Consider the following 13,515-nt stretch of genomic DNA (forward strand, 5'->3'; position numbering starts at 1 on the left):
AAACAAGTTCAGACCCAAGCAGCAGCCGTCACTGTGGGCTCTGCATGTGGGTTATCATCTCTCTTCATATCTCCAACTCCATCTACTGTTAGGGTAAAGAGAGTGTTCGAAGAGTGTTGATATGTACACTCAAACACAAAAACACGCAAACCAACACTTAGGATTACTTTAATGTGAAAATCTCCATGCATGCCTTCAGTATAGTTGACACAAAGCGAAAATAAGTTTGACTAATTGCAAATAAAAAAATAATAACCATTGACTGGTATGACTAGGACGTAAAAAAAAAAGCAGCCACTCATAATTGGCAGTGCATTGAAGACTTGCTACATTTTTCGTGTTCAATGTTCAGATTTGATTTGAAAAAGAAATGGCACCACAGTGCAATATGATGCAACAGCTCCTCCATTTTTGACCCTCACTGGGGCCGGTAGCCGACCAACTTAGTCATGCAGTGGGAGGCTGGCACGGCTTCCAGGAACTCGGGGCTCTCTGCTGCGTCCTGAGCCCCAGACTGCTGACACGCCTGGTCCCCCGGCCAGAACCTGAGTAAGACCGCGCTCCCCTGTTCCCCGCGCTCCTCAGCACAGCGAGCACTCCCGTGGTCCAACGTTTTGCTCCGGTAACCGCCGCCGGGCGAGAGGAGGCGCGACTGTCCGCTCGAACCCGGCGTGTCGCCGCCGCCGTCCTCGCACTCCAGCAGCGGCTGGGTGGACTCGGATCTGCTGAAGGACGGCGTGGTCTGCTGCTGCTGCTGCTGCTGCGGCGGCAGCGGCTGGCCGTGCGCGGCGGCGTTGGGGTTCTGACCCTTGTACCCCTGAGAGGCCACCACGGAGGAGTACTGCACGGCGCCCGCCGCAGTCTCCCCCAGGTCCCCGCCCTCGTCGCTGCTGTGGCTGCTGTCCGACACGCTCTGGCGCGGCGACGACATGCAGGAGGAGTCGCCGATGCCGCTGCTGTGCTCCTCCGAGAGGTACTTGTCCTTCTTCAGCGGCAGGCCGGCCCTGTCCTCCTCGAACACGGACTTGCCGTCCAGCATGTCGACCTCCACCACGCTCACGTCCACCAGGGTGTTCTCCTTGGGTGGCTCGTTCTGCGAGGGGAGGAGCGGAAAGGTTATTTCATGGCGGTCACCACTGCGGTGCAACATACCTTTGAAACACTCTCTTTGCACACGCTCTAAATGTGTGTGGGAGCAGGCCTGGGTTAAAAACTAACTATTCTGGGATTCAGATTGATCTTCATCTGAATGACATTGATTCCTTAAATCCTTTGATTGAATAAAAAAACGTTACGTTAAGTCTGAATGGAATAGATTGGGGAAAAGAGGGGCCATAGCCAGCCCTAGTTAGTGTGAGTTCAAAGCATGACACACTATTGTTATCCTGTGTCATTTTTCATTATTATTATTTTTCTTCCGCCTCATTTTCGGTAATTATCTGCTCCTAGGGTTTTAGAGGTGTAAAAAACAAAGGAGAAGCAAAATGTTTTGCATATATCAGTGCAGTTTACTTTACATACAGGTTGAAACAACGCCTAATTTTTTTTACTATCTGCCTTAGGAAGATGAGGTTGGATAAGGATTCAAGCTAATGACGGATATCTTCTTGTCTAGAAAATGAGAAAGATGATTCATTCTTAAATGCAGGAATTAATACATTTGTGGCTCTCATTAGTTATTGGCATGACACTGTTTATTGGATCTCTTTAGGCTTCACAGAGTAGCAGTTCAGATACTCAATAACTTATTTATTTTTTTGTTTCTTACTTTCAAATGGAAATCAGGAGTCCAGGTTCCAATTCTGCTATTTTCGGGATTTGGAATGGTCGGCCACCATTTACTTTCGATTCTGAAGAAGAGGCAAGAGTGACACAATTTTTATATCACTGTTGAAAATAAAATCAGTGAGATACATTTTAGATTTGAGATACATGCAAAGACAATTCCTTCAAGTCAGTCTGATGCAATATCTCAACATTCTCAGATGTGCAATGATGAAACACTGCAGGGACGGCATAGTGCAACGTCTTGTGCGCCGTGTCCACCACCCTCCCTCCCACAAACAAAGCCTCCCCGGCGCTCCGCTGCAGCTGCTCGCTCAGGTCTACTTTTGGACACTGGCCCTGCTGCTGGCCTCGCCCATTTTCGATAGACAAGACTCGGCACGAATGAAAGGCAGGGCTGGGAGCATTGCAGCACGCATGACTCAAGCTCCCCTTAATCCTATTCCTTGGAAGTTAGCTACGATCAGGGGACGGGTATCTGGCCAGACCTTAATCATAACAAAGAAGCAATGTGTTCTAAACATTTGTTGAGCAAATAGCTGCATGATTGGGGCGCGATAAATCGTGTTTCAATGGCGTGATATGTCATTGAGTTTGCCCAAATTGTTGAAGCTATTTGTTTGCACAATGTTTTTCTCTTAGCACTTAGGAAAGTTCAATTCAAACAAAATTCCTCTTCTCGCACGTATTTGACGTGCGGGAAGTGGAAGTATTTTAAGCCAACTATGCAAAATTGGCAAGAAACAATTTTTTAGGGACCTTCTTTGATGCTCTATATTCCCTTTTCATTTACAGCATTGGGTTGAGGAGAAATCAAGGAAAATTAACACTTACGACTGCCACTTATAAAAACATAGAATTGTTATTCCTAGAAGCAAAAACAGGAATCCGAGGCAAGCTCCGACCACTATGCCCTTCACCTCTCCCGGTGCTGAAACAAAAATCACAATTGTTTCAGAAAGGAGACCAGACGAATATAGTATTTGGTCAACTATTTAAGGAACAAGTAAGGCAGGGAATAGAGGAGATTTTAACACTAATCACATGCCGGGAATCATGTTAAATGTCACCAAAATATATAGATATACAAAATGGATGGTCACTGCTGTAAATATTTACCTAGTGTTTTTTCATGATTGAATATTTCATCATTAAATAATAAAACCGCTATCCAACACAGGAGAGAGTAAAGAAATAGTCGATAGAGTTGTTCACCGTATTTACAGTGCATTATGGGTATCAAGTGGGTGTGACTATAGGGTAACGAGTTTGTGCACTGATTTCCAACAGCCTTACAAGACACCCAAGGCTGCCCCATTAAGTGAAAAAACCCCATTGCATTCTAACTTCGGAAATGACAAACATTTCAAACCCTGGGTCAATTTCAAAATACACTATATAGATAAAAAGACAATTACGAACTATAGTAAAGACAACATTTACCGTATTTGGCAGTTTTGAACATATGTACTGGGCTGGTCGCCGATCCTTTTATTGTGGAGGACTTAACCTTGGTCCAGTAGTTGGTGTCACTTGACAAGGTCTTCAGATGATACGAGTAGGTATTTGCTGGCAGTGTTATGGCTGCAAAGTAAGAAGCACAGTTCATGTTCAAATTTAGAGTGTCCAATATTCAACCTTAGTGTTTCAGGGCTTGACGCGACATCATGGCTACAAAGACATGTTGTTCTTTCAGTCCTTCAGTCAGAACAAAGCTTGTTTACATAGCACCTTTCAGAGACAGGAAGTCAGAATTTGGCACCATACCATAGCCTCCACATGTATTAGTTAACATTAATTTCCCAACATAATACAAATACCTACTGCTAAATATCCTAAAGGAAGCACAAAAAATAACTATAGATATTATATATAACTATGAAATATCTCGGCCCCAAAATGTACGATAGATAAAATACAGATATCACCGCAGCCCTGGCCGATACAAGCATCTATTTGTAGCCCAAAGGTCTGGCTTCACCAGTTAAAACACGACCTGGGGAAAACACAAGCGAGATGCTTTCTCGGTTATGCGGGTACAAGCTTCTGGCCAATAAACCCGGGGGGGAAATAAAAGGCAGTAAGTCTATAGCTGCGCTGTATAGATTCAGTCCATTAGTATTACATCTATATAAGAGGCTACTGCAGTAGCGTCTCCCATGAAGCAAAGGGGATGCTGAAGTCTGAAGGATGAGACACATTCCCCCCTTGTTCTTGTTCAGCTCTTACAGCTAGGAACAACAGAAAGGGCCTTCAGGGCCGTGGTATGATAGATTCAGGCTTGCTTTTCAAGTTCTGCCTTTATAAATATTTTATTATAATATATATATATATATATATATATATATATATATATATATATACGGTATATATATTATCTAATAATTATTTATTATATTTTATGATTATAATTATGTACATGGCCGGGTTGGCTTAGCTCAGGAGGTAGAGCAGGTTGACTGACTAGTAGCCGGAAGGTTGCTAGTTCAATCCCTTGCTCCTGGCTGAGTGTCCTTGAGCAAGACACCTAAACCTAACTGATCCCGACGCGGTGGATGTCGCCTTGCATAGTTGATCCATCATCGGCGTGTGAATGTGTGCATGAACTGCTGTAAGACGCTATGATCAAAGCGTCTGCTAAATGTCCTCAATGTAAATATACATGTACATCTCCCGGCTACTGTTTATCTGGGTCAGGTTCTTACCTTGCACGTCACTTTCGTTCGTGAAGTAATACAAGGTGTAGTTCACGATGAAGCCCGTTTGCTTTTCCTGAGGAATGTCCGTCCACACAAGCTTAGCATTGTCGCTCCCAAGGTATTCCTGTTTAATGCTGGGAGGCTGTGACGGGGCTGCAAGAAGACATTGAGAGAACAGCCAAAATGTCCAGTGAAACATAGCCAGAAGGACATTATAGTATACATTACAAAACACTACAAACACTTAAGACACACACACACACACACACACACACACACTTTTGGTGATATGGACTGGGCCTGAGAAGCATGGTAACAAAAACAACTATTTTCCAAAAGACAATTAGATAAGTTACATAGGCCATTATCAAAGCTTTACATTCTTACCTCCTTGTTCTAAATAGGCTGGTATGGTTACCGGCTGTCCAATCCAATCAGAGTATATCGGGTAAACCGATATGTTGTAGTATATAAAATTCTCCAGGTCTCCTAATGAGAAAACCATAAGTCATAAAACGAATGATGAATACAGACCGAATCTTTACGCTTATTCACACATTTTCAGAATGGCCACGTTGGAATCATTACCTCTGATGAACGTTTTTAATGTGCTCCGATTCTCTCTCTGCCAGTCCATCTTTCCATCCTTCCCAGACACCCACTGAACCACATACTCCGTCAGATTATGCTTGGGTGGGGAACCACCGGCAGAGACGTTGGGTGTCTGCCATTCGATCAATAGCTGGCCTTTGTCGCTTTTCCACATGAGTTTGTTTACCGGTGGAAACTCTGCATCATGCAGAACAGATAGAACACACGTCCACAGGATGGGATTATAGATCAACTAGCAAATAGCACACAACTGCAAAAACCTACTGGATATCCACATTAGATATTTGAAACGGGTGGGGGAGGAAATCTAAAAAGAATATCCAGAATTGAAAAGACACGGATCAAATACAGACTCAAACAGAAAAAAAAGGCTTGAACAATTTTTAAAAAATTTCATTCAGGTTGTGCCTATCTTACGGTGTGGATTTCGGGGGATTTTTAGCGACGCCTTAGGAGATTGTCCCACAGAATTGCAGGCGATGACGTCGACAAAGATGATGCCTCTTGGGTCCTGAATTTGTCTGAGATCTACAGCGAGATCCTCAGATCCCGTACGGTTCACCACCACCTCCTTCCAGGGAAGAGACTGCATCTTGACCTTAAAGATTCTGATCCGTCCATTGGACAGTTCAGGATCCTAACACGGAAGAGCAATGTTAAAAGTGATCATTTGGGAACTATGACGAAATCGACAAGGTAAGGGAACGCTTTGAATTGTAGCCGAAAAAAAGATTTCCCACCTAAATCGTAATCATGCCATGGGTTAAAAACACTTTTTTTTTGGTGGCCGGTTATGCACCTCTGCGGCGGCAATACGGTTACAGTATCTACAAACTTAGCAACCCATTCCTGCCATATAACTCCAAGAGGATTGGATGCTTAGTGCTACAAGTCGCGATCCCACAATTCTGATCCACTCTGGTAAGGTGGTGAGTCTATGAGGACGTATGAATAACTCTGAGCAGCCCCATGCATCTTTGAGCCATCAGAGGACTTCTGTTGAAGGCAAGGTTTATTTTATGGCGAAGGAGTAGGTTGAGTAGTTGTTCAAGTTTCAAATAGTTAATTTGGAGGATCGGTGTTACAATATGATATCAAGAAAATTAACTATTACACAGAACAAAATCTCGATGCATAAATTGTAATTCTGATCAAATCTGGCAGCTTTCAAGGGGTCATTTCTTTTCTCAAATAATTCATCATTAGACAATCATTAGGCTGATTGTCAAGAAGGATTTTCTTATGGTATGCCATGGTTGTTTTCACTTTGAATATTTACCTTACAAAGTATATGCATCGTCTTCCTATTACTGCCTTCTGTATTGTTGATAGTCCGCCATAAGTCCGGTTTACTCTTTGGCTCTAAAATTTAAGGAAAGAGCACAGTAAGACTTTACAAAGAATTACAAAAAAGAAAATAATGTATGTTGGAAAATATCCACAACTTCAACCTATTGGTACGTAATGCACATGTTACTAATATCATGGCTTCTACAATGAACTCATTTTATCAATGAGGTCATTTGATCAATTAGACATTTTATAAATTAGGTCATAATGTTGAGGTGTAGTTCTGAGACTGTCCCTGCAACATTGTTGTAGAACTCTCCTTGAATGCACATGACTAGCTGTTCAGCCTCATAACGCAAAAATATGTTTTGGAATTAATGTCTAAAAGAAATGTAGCTGTTGTATTTGGCTTGTGTGAGTGAATAAACTGTTAGGAACAATATTGTTTTAGGTATTTGTGTTGCTCCACAAACATGAGGCAGAATCATGGGGCAGAATTCGCCCGACTTCTGCTTCTCGGTATTAGCCTGGCTCCGCCTGCCTAAGTACTTCCGCTCAATTTTAATTTCCCTTCAGTACTGTCTGGGGCCCCGTCCACACGGAGCAAATTTTTTGGTGAAACCGCATGATTCTTGTGCGTTTCGGCCGACCGTCAAGACGGAGGTGGCGGATCCGGTACCCGAAACCGCACATTTCTGAAACCATGTCGCAGGGTGGTTTCAAATATATCCGGACCTATGCGGTTCGGATTCACGTGGACGCCTGAAACGCAAACGATGACGTCATTGCCCCCCACCAGCTGGGCGATGTCAGAGTTGGGTACACCGCGGCGATCAGCCGGGGATTTATGAGTATCCCCACACCCGCCCGGCGCCTCACGCCCTCGGCAACTCCGGAGAAGAATAGAGTCCAACCCCTATCCAGGAGTACGGTACTAGGCTGAGACTGTGCGTGGAGGTAAGCCCCACCAGATCTAACTGATAGCGCTCCACCTCCCTCACAAGCTCTGGTTCCTTTCTCCACAGCGAGGTGACGTTCCACGTCCCCAGAGCCAGCTTGTGCCGCCCGGGTCTGGTCCGTCGAGACCCCTGACCTTCGCTGCCACCCATGTGGCTGCGCACCCGACCCCAACGGGTCTTCCCGCAGGTGGTGAGCCCATGGGATGAAGAGAGGGGGCGTGCCACGTTGTTTGTTCGGGCACACCCGGCCACCAGGCGCTCGCCATCGAGCCCTCCGTCTGGGCCTTGCTCCAGACGGGGGCCCCGGGCTTCCTCCGGGCCGGGTCACAGGAGACCCGGTGAGATATTCCTGAACGTCCTAAAACGAAACCGGATAGTTTTCGCCCGTTGCAGTTCTGCGTATGGGTTTTCTCCGTCCGTTTTGTGTTTCTCCGTCCGTTTTGTGCGTCCAATCAGCGAACAGAGGGAGTGGCTGAGAACAAGGCCTCTGAAGAAAGTCCCGCCTCTGAGGCTGGTTCCATGTTTAAATGTCCATGGAAAATAACATTGGGGTTTTGAATGATCGTACGTGACAAACTCTGTCGGTGGCGAAGAAGTAAAAGCTGCTCAGGTTTTGAACTACACACTTTTTCCATATAGATTCCACTTGGGTGAGGAGGTGGCACCAATGCTGCTCGTCCATTCACGCGTGAAATGCCAATCACGTTAGGTTGTGAATGGTTGCGAGCAACTCCCGCCTCCCTGACAAGTATGACGTATGAAGTCTGCGTAGATCAGAACTAGCTCCCGGTTAGCATTAATAAAAGTTAACTATTTTAACGGCCCCTACAATCCAATCCGTACGATCATTCAAAACCCCCATGTTATTTTCCATACACATTTAAACATGGAACCAAGAGCCTCGGAGGCGGGACTTATTCTTCAGAGGTCTATGACGTTAAAGTCAGCTCTCGTTGACAGACATCTTCACGCACGGTGTTTGGTTTGTTTACAGCCTGCGCGCAACGTGATTCCCGGCCAAACGTTAGCTATTGGTTATGGCAGATCTAGAGTGGCACTTGGCAGATACAATCGTTTTAAACTTCAACAGACACCCCTTCAAGTGCGTTAACGTTAATCAATTCCAGACTCAGCAAATTAAGTACGAAAGTCTGGTAGCACCAGGCTATCGCGGTTTAGAATATACAATTTGTTCCGTCATGCTTCAGCTTCATCCAGTTGGATTGGGTGACTGACTCTGAATTTACACTTACTGTCTTCTGGTGTCATTTTAGTAGCATTACGGCTCCAATCACTCCAATAACCAAAGCCCTCTCGAAACATTTTGCATCGCACTTGAGTGATATAGAGTGTGTATGGTCGGAGGTATTGTAGTCTAAAAGACTGGATTTCCCTCGCAGTGTCTTCAAGTGGTATCTGAAAGAGATCACAATAACTCTTAAATTAGGAATATTTAACCCATTTTAAACGTTGTTAAAATTCCTTGTTATGAGGATGAACTTCAAGAAATTCCAGTAATAAAATACAATCAAGTACGTAATGAACGAAAGAACAGCCAAACTTACCTCGCTCCACGTTTGAGAGCCATGTTTACAGTATCTGATTTGATAAATCAGTTTCACATAGACATTCTTAATAGGCTGTGACCAGTTTATTAGAAGGGATTCAGGAAATTGCTTCTCACTGATGGCTACCACGTTGAAGGGTGGATTCGTTTTGGCTGTAGAAGAGCATTCAGCCATTATGAATTGAGCGACTTAACAATAACCATTAGCTATTTTAATATAAATGTAATGCCACTTACCAAACCGGTCAGCCTCCGTTTCAAGGACGTCGGACTTCACTTTTCCGAGTTTATTCTCGGATACCACCCAAACTTTTGCATTCATATGATGTGGGAAAATAGACAGCGTGACTGTCCCGCGGTGTTTATCGGCATCTTTGATTTCTTTCTCTTTCTCTTCATCACTGCTGAGAGGTAATGATGATTATGAGATACTACTACAGAGAGACAGATGTGGTTTTGGATTTCAAGGTGATGGACAACAAATTGAAGTTAAAGTTAACATTCAAATTAATACTTAGGATTTATGCTCACTTAATAACCAAAAAGTCAGTTACATTAATCAAAAAAAATCTAGTTTGAACATTTATCTTACATTATCTATCTAGAAAATACATGCCTACATGTTTAAAATGTAATTTATTTTTTTTATATTGCAATTTTAATTTCAAAAATGTAATGATGAGGCAAGATGTGTTTGAACAATGAGTCAAATCTGCTGTCTTAACAAATCCCGAATGCATCAAAAACATTGCTTGATTTAAGGAGCCAGTGAGCCCACTGTTACAGATGGAATTCAAACATGTTTTTTGGACTGAGAGTTCCAGAAAGAAGGGGCCGTGTTATCCCCATGGTTACGACCCACACCAACTTTATGATACTTTTTTAGTACCGTCGCTGTGTAACTGTTCAGAACCTTACAAAAAGCAATGTTGCATAGGAAATCCGCCACACACCGTAGCCTAACACTGTATATGTCCAGGAAGCCTTAGCACCGGACGCGGGTAATAAATGAAGTGTTGCACAGATGGAGCTTCACCATCCACAAGCAACCTTTTCTCTAAATTGGGTATTTATTCCCCTAACAGTGATAAACAAAACGTAAAAAAATAAAAAGGTTTTTTTTTTCACTGGCTCTTCAAAGGGAAAATTAGGAATTGCATCCTACAACAGCTACCAATGGCACTTACCCTGAACTAAAGAACAGTGAGGTTTTTGTTTCTATCAGAGTACCACGTTTTCGAGTATCCCAAGAACAGGTAACGTTATTCGATATTCTTTTGTCCACCTGGAGAGCCACACAGGAGAGATTTTCTGGCCTTTCAGGGGGATCTGGAAAAGCAAAAAAACAAAGACCGTTATTAACTGGCACTGGATTAAATAAGTAATTAAGAAAAATCACTGAAAAGCAAATAAAGGCACCTGTCAAATAGATATTTGTATACAAACACACACACACACGCACGCACGCACGCACGCACACATACACACACACACACACACACACAGGAACTTACATCCTTTATGAAGTTCAATGCCATAAGTATCCTTGGTATCCTTAGATTTGTTCACTCGACAAAATAACCGAGATGGTGTTTCACTAGTGATTGTGATAGTGACATTGACAGCACTAGTGTTGATTTTGTTGTACTGTTCCCGAGGAATAATCTTCAAAGTAGAGTACCATATGAGGTCATCTGCAGTTGCTTCACTTGTAATGGCCAGACTACATGTTGCAGTAAAATTCTTTCCTATTTCCACCGCTGGAGAGTGCGGTAAAATGTTAACATCAAACGTGTATTCTGAGGACATAGAATGAAAAGCAAATTAATGACATGTTGAAACACAAGGATGTAACAACCTGATTCAAGTTGGCATTGTAAATCGTTTAAATTATCAGCATCTAGGTTATTATTGCATTATAACAAATTAATCAGGTAAAAAAAAAACGCTGCAAATCTGTTGATAGTGTTCCAGGTGTTACAGCTGTTTCAATTTTTGGAAGATGTTGCGGGATTCAAATTCGGAATTAGTGTATATATTAGGAAAATCTAGTTGATAAGATATTTGTTTTTCTTTTTTGTTGGATGTTTACCATCAAACATCGGTAAGGTATACCTTACAAAGCACTGCTTTCTGTTTTCATTTGTACTTTGCAAACTGTAGTTACTTATTTCTGGAACTGAGGTTCGAAGTGAACAAAACTGAACGGCAATTAACATGCACCCTTTTGTAACCAATTGATTTAATAAAGAATTTAGACATTCCATGTTTTCATATTTGATTTGAGAATGGGCGTGTGTTGCTGTTAATTTCTTCCTCTACCCTCCCTTATCCTGACTGGGACTTCACTTCATGAGAAGGCCTTATATTGCCTTTAAATAACTTTTGCGGACAGACACCAAAGAGCTGTTCAAAATTGGAATGGAATAAATTCCCATAATGTGCGGTCTGAATAATCTCTTCCGCGATATAAATCACACAAAAGGCCTGTGATGTTGGTGCCAGGTTGTTGCCCATTTTGATTGGTTATCTGTTAATTCCAAAGAATAATAACAATAACAATATCAGTAGGTGTCCGTTTTCCTTCCTGGGAACTCATTTGCATTCCAATCTCGTTTCATGTGTGGTAGCATAGAGGGGGAAGTACCAACCACCTTACGCAATGTTAGTTGCCAACACCCTACCCCTTTTCCAAAAACAGTTGGGCAAATCTACCATGTACCACAAGAGAAAATATCATCCACTGATTTCTGCACTTGGTTGTTTACAACTCGTGAAACGTACTTCCATGCAATCTCCTATTTGATAGTTAACAGATAGTACAGATAGTACTAGCGAGAAACAGTTTCTCGTTAGAATAATTTGTGTTTTCATAAATTGATGAAAACATAAATAAGCAACTGAAACATATAGATCGTACTATTTTATAAGTGGGTTATAAAGGATTTGGAAAGTTCAGTTATATAAGACAGAACGGGAAAGGAAGAAGGAACAGCATCATGCAATAGTTTACGATCTATCAGGATAACCAACATGGTGAGGCTAAAAACAAAACAGGGCTGTCATAGCCTACTACAGTACTACTATAAAACATTTATTGAATATATAGCCATACAGATTTTTGGACTAAAACAATAACATAGCAACTGAAGACATAAGAGTCAAAGTTTTTTATGTTTTATTACAGTGGAATCTTCTTTTAACTGGGGTAAACCCTGTTTTTGTTTTTTTATCATGGTGAGGCTTAACATAACAGGGCTGTCATAGCCTACTACAGTACTAAAACAGTAAGATGGACTTACCGGCACTGAAGGCAAGGCCGGACGAGACCAGGCATGCCAACAGAAGACGATGGAGCAAACCAATGTAGAGAACCATAGCCATGTCTAAGAGAGATCTGAATCACATCATTAGATTAATAATGGGAAAATAGGAATTGATAACTGCGACTGGACCAAGCCGTTTCAACGTGGAGGGGATGTCACGTTGACTGCACTGAGTCAGTAAGCCTGTTTTCAGGTTCACCGATAATGCTGTGTGTGCCAAGTGTGGTACAGTTGTTTGTATTGTATTGTTATTGAGCCAAAAAACAACAACTTTTCAACCCGTTTCCAAGTCCACATTGGTCACATGAAGCTGTCCTAATAATAAGGCGAACGCGAATAATAAAATGTGGGCTTATGCTAAACACGGCATTCACCTCCACGATAAAAAATAACCCACATCTTTTCTTAAGAGCAATACGTTAATAGCATTGCAATAACAAATAAAACGCAACAAGTTCTAACGTTAGATGATTTAGAATATTGAATACAGAAAACTTCATGAACGTCGTAGCTTACCTAGCCTGGTAGTTGGAGCAAGGACGGCCCGAACAAGAACTCTGCCTCGCCGACCTTAGCCTTGGTACCACATCTTATTGGCAACCCTGAGTTGGTAAAACATAGGTATGGTATTGAATACCTTATCGGATTGCTTGATTAGGCAGAAATCCGTTACTACTGAATAAAATCTCAGGAAATACCGTCTTGACACATTGCCAAACAGCATGTTGTTTTCCGGTATGTCACGCCCCTCGGGTCGTCATATCGCGTCACACGGGGCTACGTTCCAAACCTCCTTTCCTGCGGGCCTCCCTGGTTCTTCCCCGTTCCGTTCTATGTCGTATTGGGGTGACATGGAGGGCAGAGTGTTCGCTATACACTGTGCGCCTCTGTTAATGCTAGAGCAAAAGTTTTTTAAGCGTTCCTAAAATTGTTCCGCAAAAAGGGGAGAAATGCCAAAAGCTAGAAATAAAAAAACTTTGACGAAACACGGGGTGGCAAGTCTTTGTCCGAGAGGAGGAGTCAAAAATGTCCGAATTTATAGTGAGGCCAAGGAAAAGCATAAACAGATTTTTAATAAGCCTCTACTACTACGCATGTCCCAGGGAGTAGGGTTTTGTTGTTGAATGAGGAAGTAGGCGTTTACTTAAGTGCTCATCGTGGCCGTAATTCAACTTGTTGCTCTGGGTCACATATAGTCCCTATTGGACTTCACCGCGTCCTATCACCAATTCAGACCGGAAATGTTTAATATCCCAAATCGTACTGATGTAAAGTTT

The 13,515-nt window shown here is 42.6% G+C and overlaps 1 protein-coding gene across 3 annotated transcripts; it reads right to left on the minus strand.

Moving 5' to 3' along the window:
* Positions 1 to 152: 152 nt before the first annotated feature.
* il6st (interleukin 6 cytokine family signal transduce) lies at positions 153 to 13,309 on the minus strand. 3 transcript variants are annotated; one of them, XM_030354117.1, is made up of 17 exons: positions 12,937 to 13,309; positions 12,755 to 12,840; positions 12,215 to 12,309; positions 10,427 to 10,711; positions 10,100 to 10,241; positions 9,150 to 9,316; positions 8,911 to 9,065; positions 8,599 to 8,761; positions 6,376 to 6,458; positions 5,514 to 5,733; positions 5,073 to 5,273; positions 4,872 to 4,973; positions 4,491 to 4,637; positions 3,229 to 3,369; positions 2,620 to 2,716; positions 1,769 to 1,850; positions 153 to 1,093 (listed from the first exon to the last, which is right to left on the minus strand). In XM_030354117.1, the coding sequence occupies exons 3-17, from the start codon at positions 12,294 to 12,296 to the stop codon at positions 419 to 421; spliced, it is 2,742 nt and encodes a 913-aa protein (XP_030209977.1). In that variant the 5' UTR covers positions 12,297 to 12,309; positions 12,755 to 12,840; positions 12,937 to 13,309; the 3' UTR covers positions 153 to 418. The 3 variants fall into 3 exon arrangements, with proteins under 3 accessions (XP_030209977.1, XP_030209976.1, XP_030209978.1); XM_030354116.1 differs by having other exon boundaries at positions 12,755 to 13,309; XM_030354118.1 differs by having other exon boundaries at positions 9,150 to 9,313; positions 12,755 to 13,308.
* Between the last annotated feature and the right edge of the window lie 206 nt (positions 13,310 to 13,515).

Source organism: Gadus morhua, chromosome 4, assembly GCF_902167405.1.
Source record: "Gadus morhua chromosome 4, gadMor3.0, whole genome shotgun sequence".
Taxonomy (NCBI): Eukaryota; Metazoa; Chordata; class Actinopteri; order Gadiformes; family Gadidae; genus Gadus; species Gadus morhua.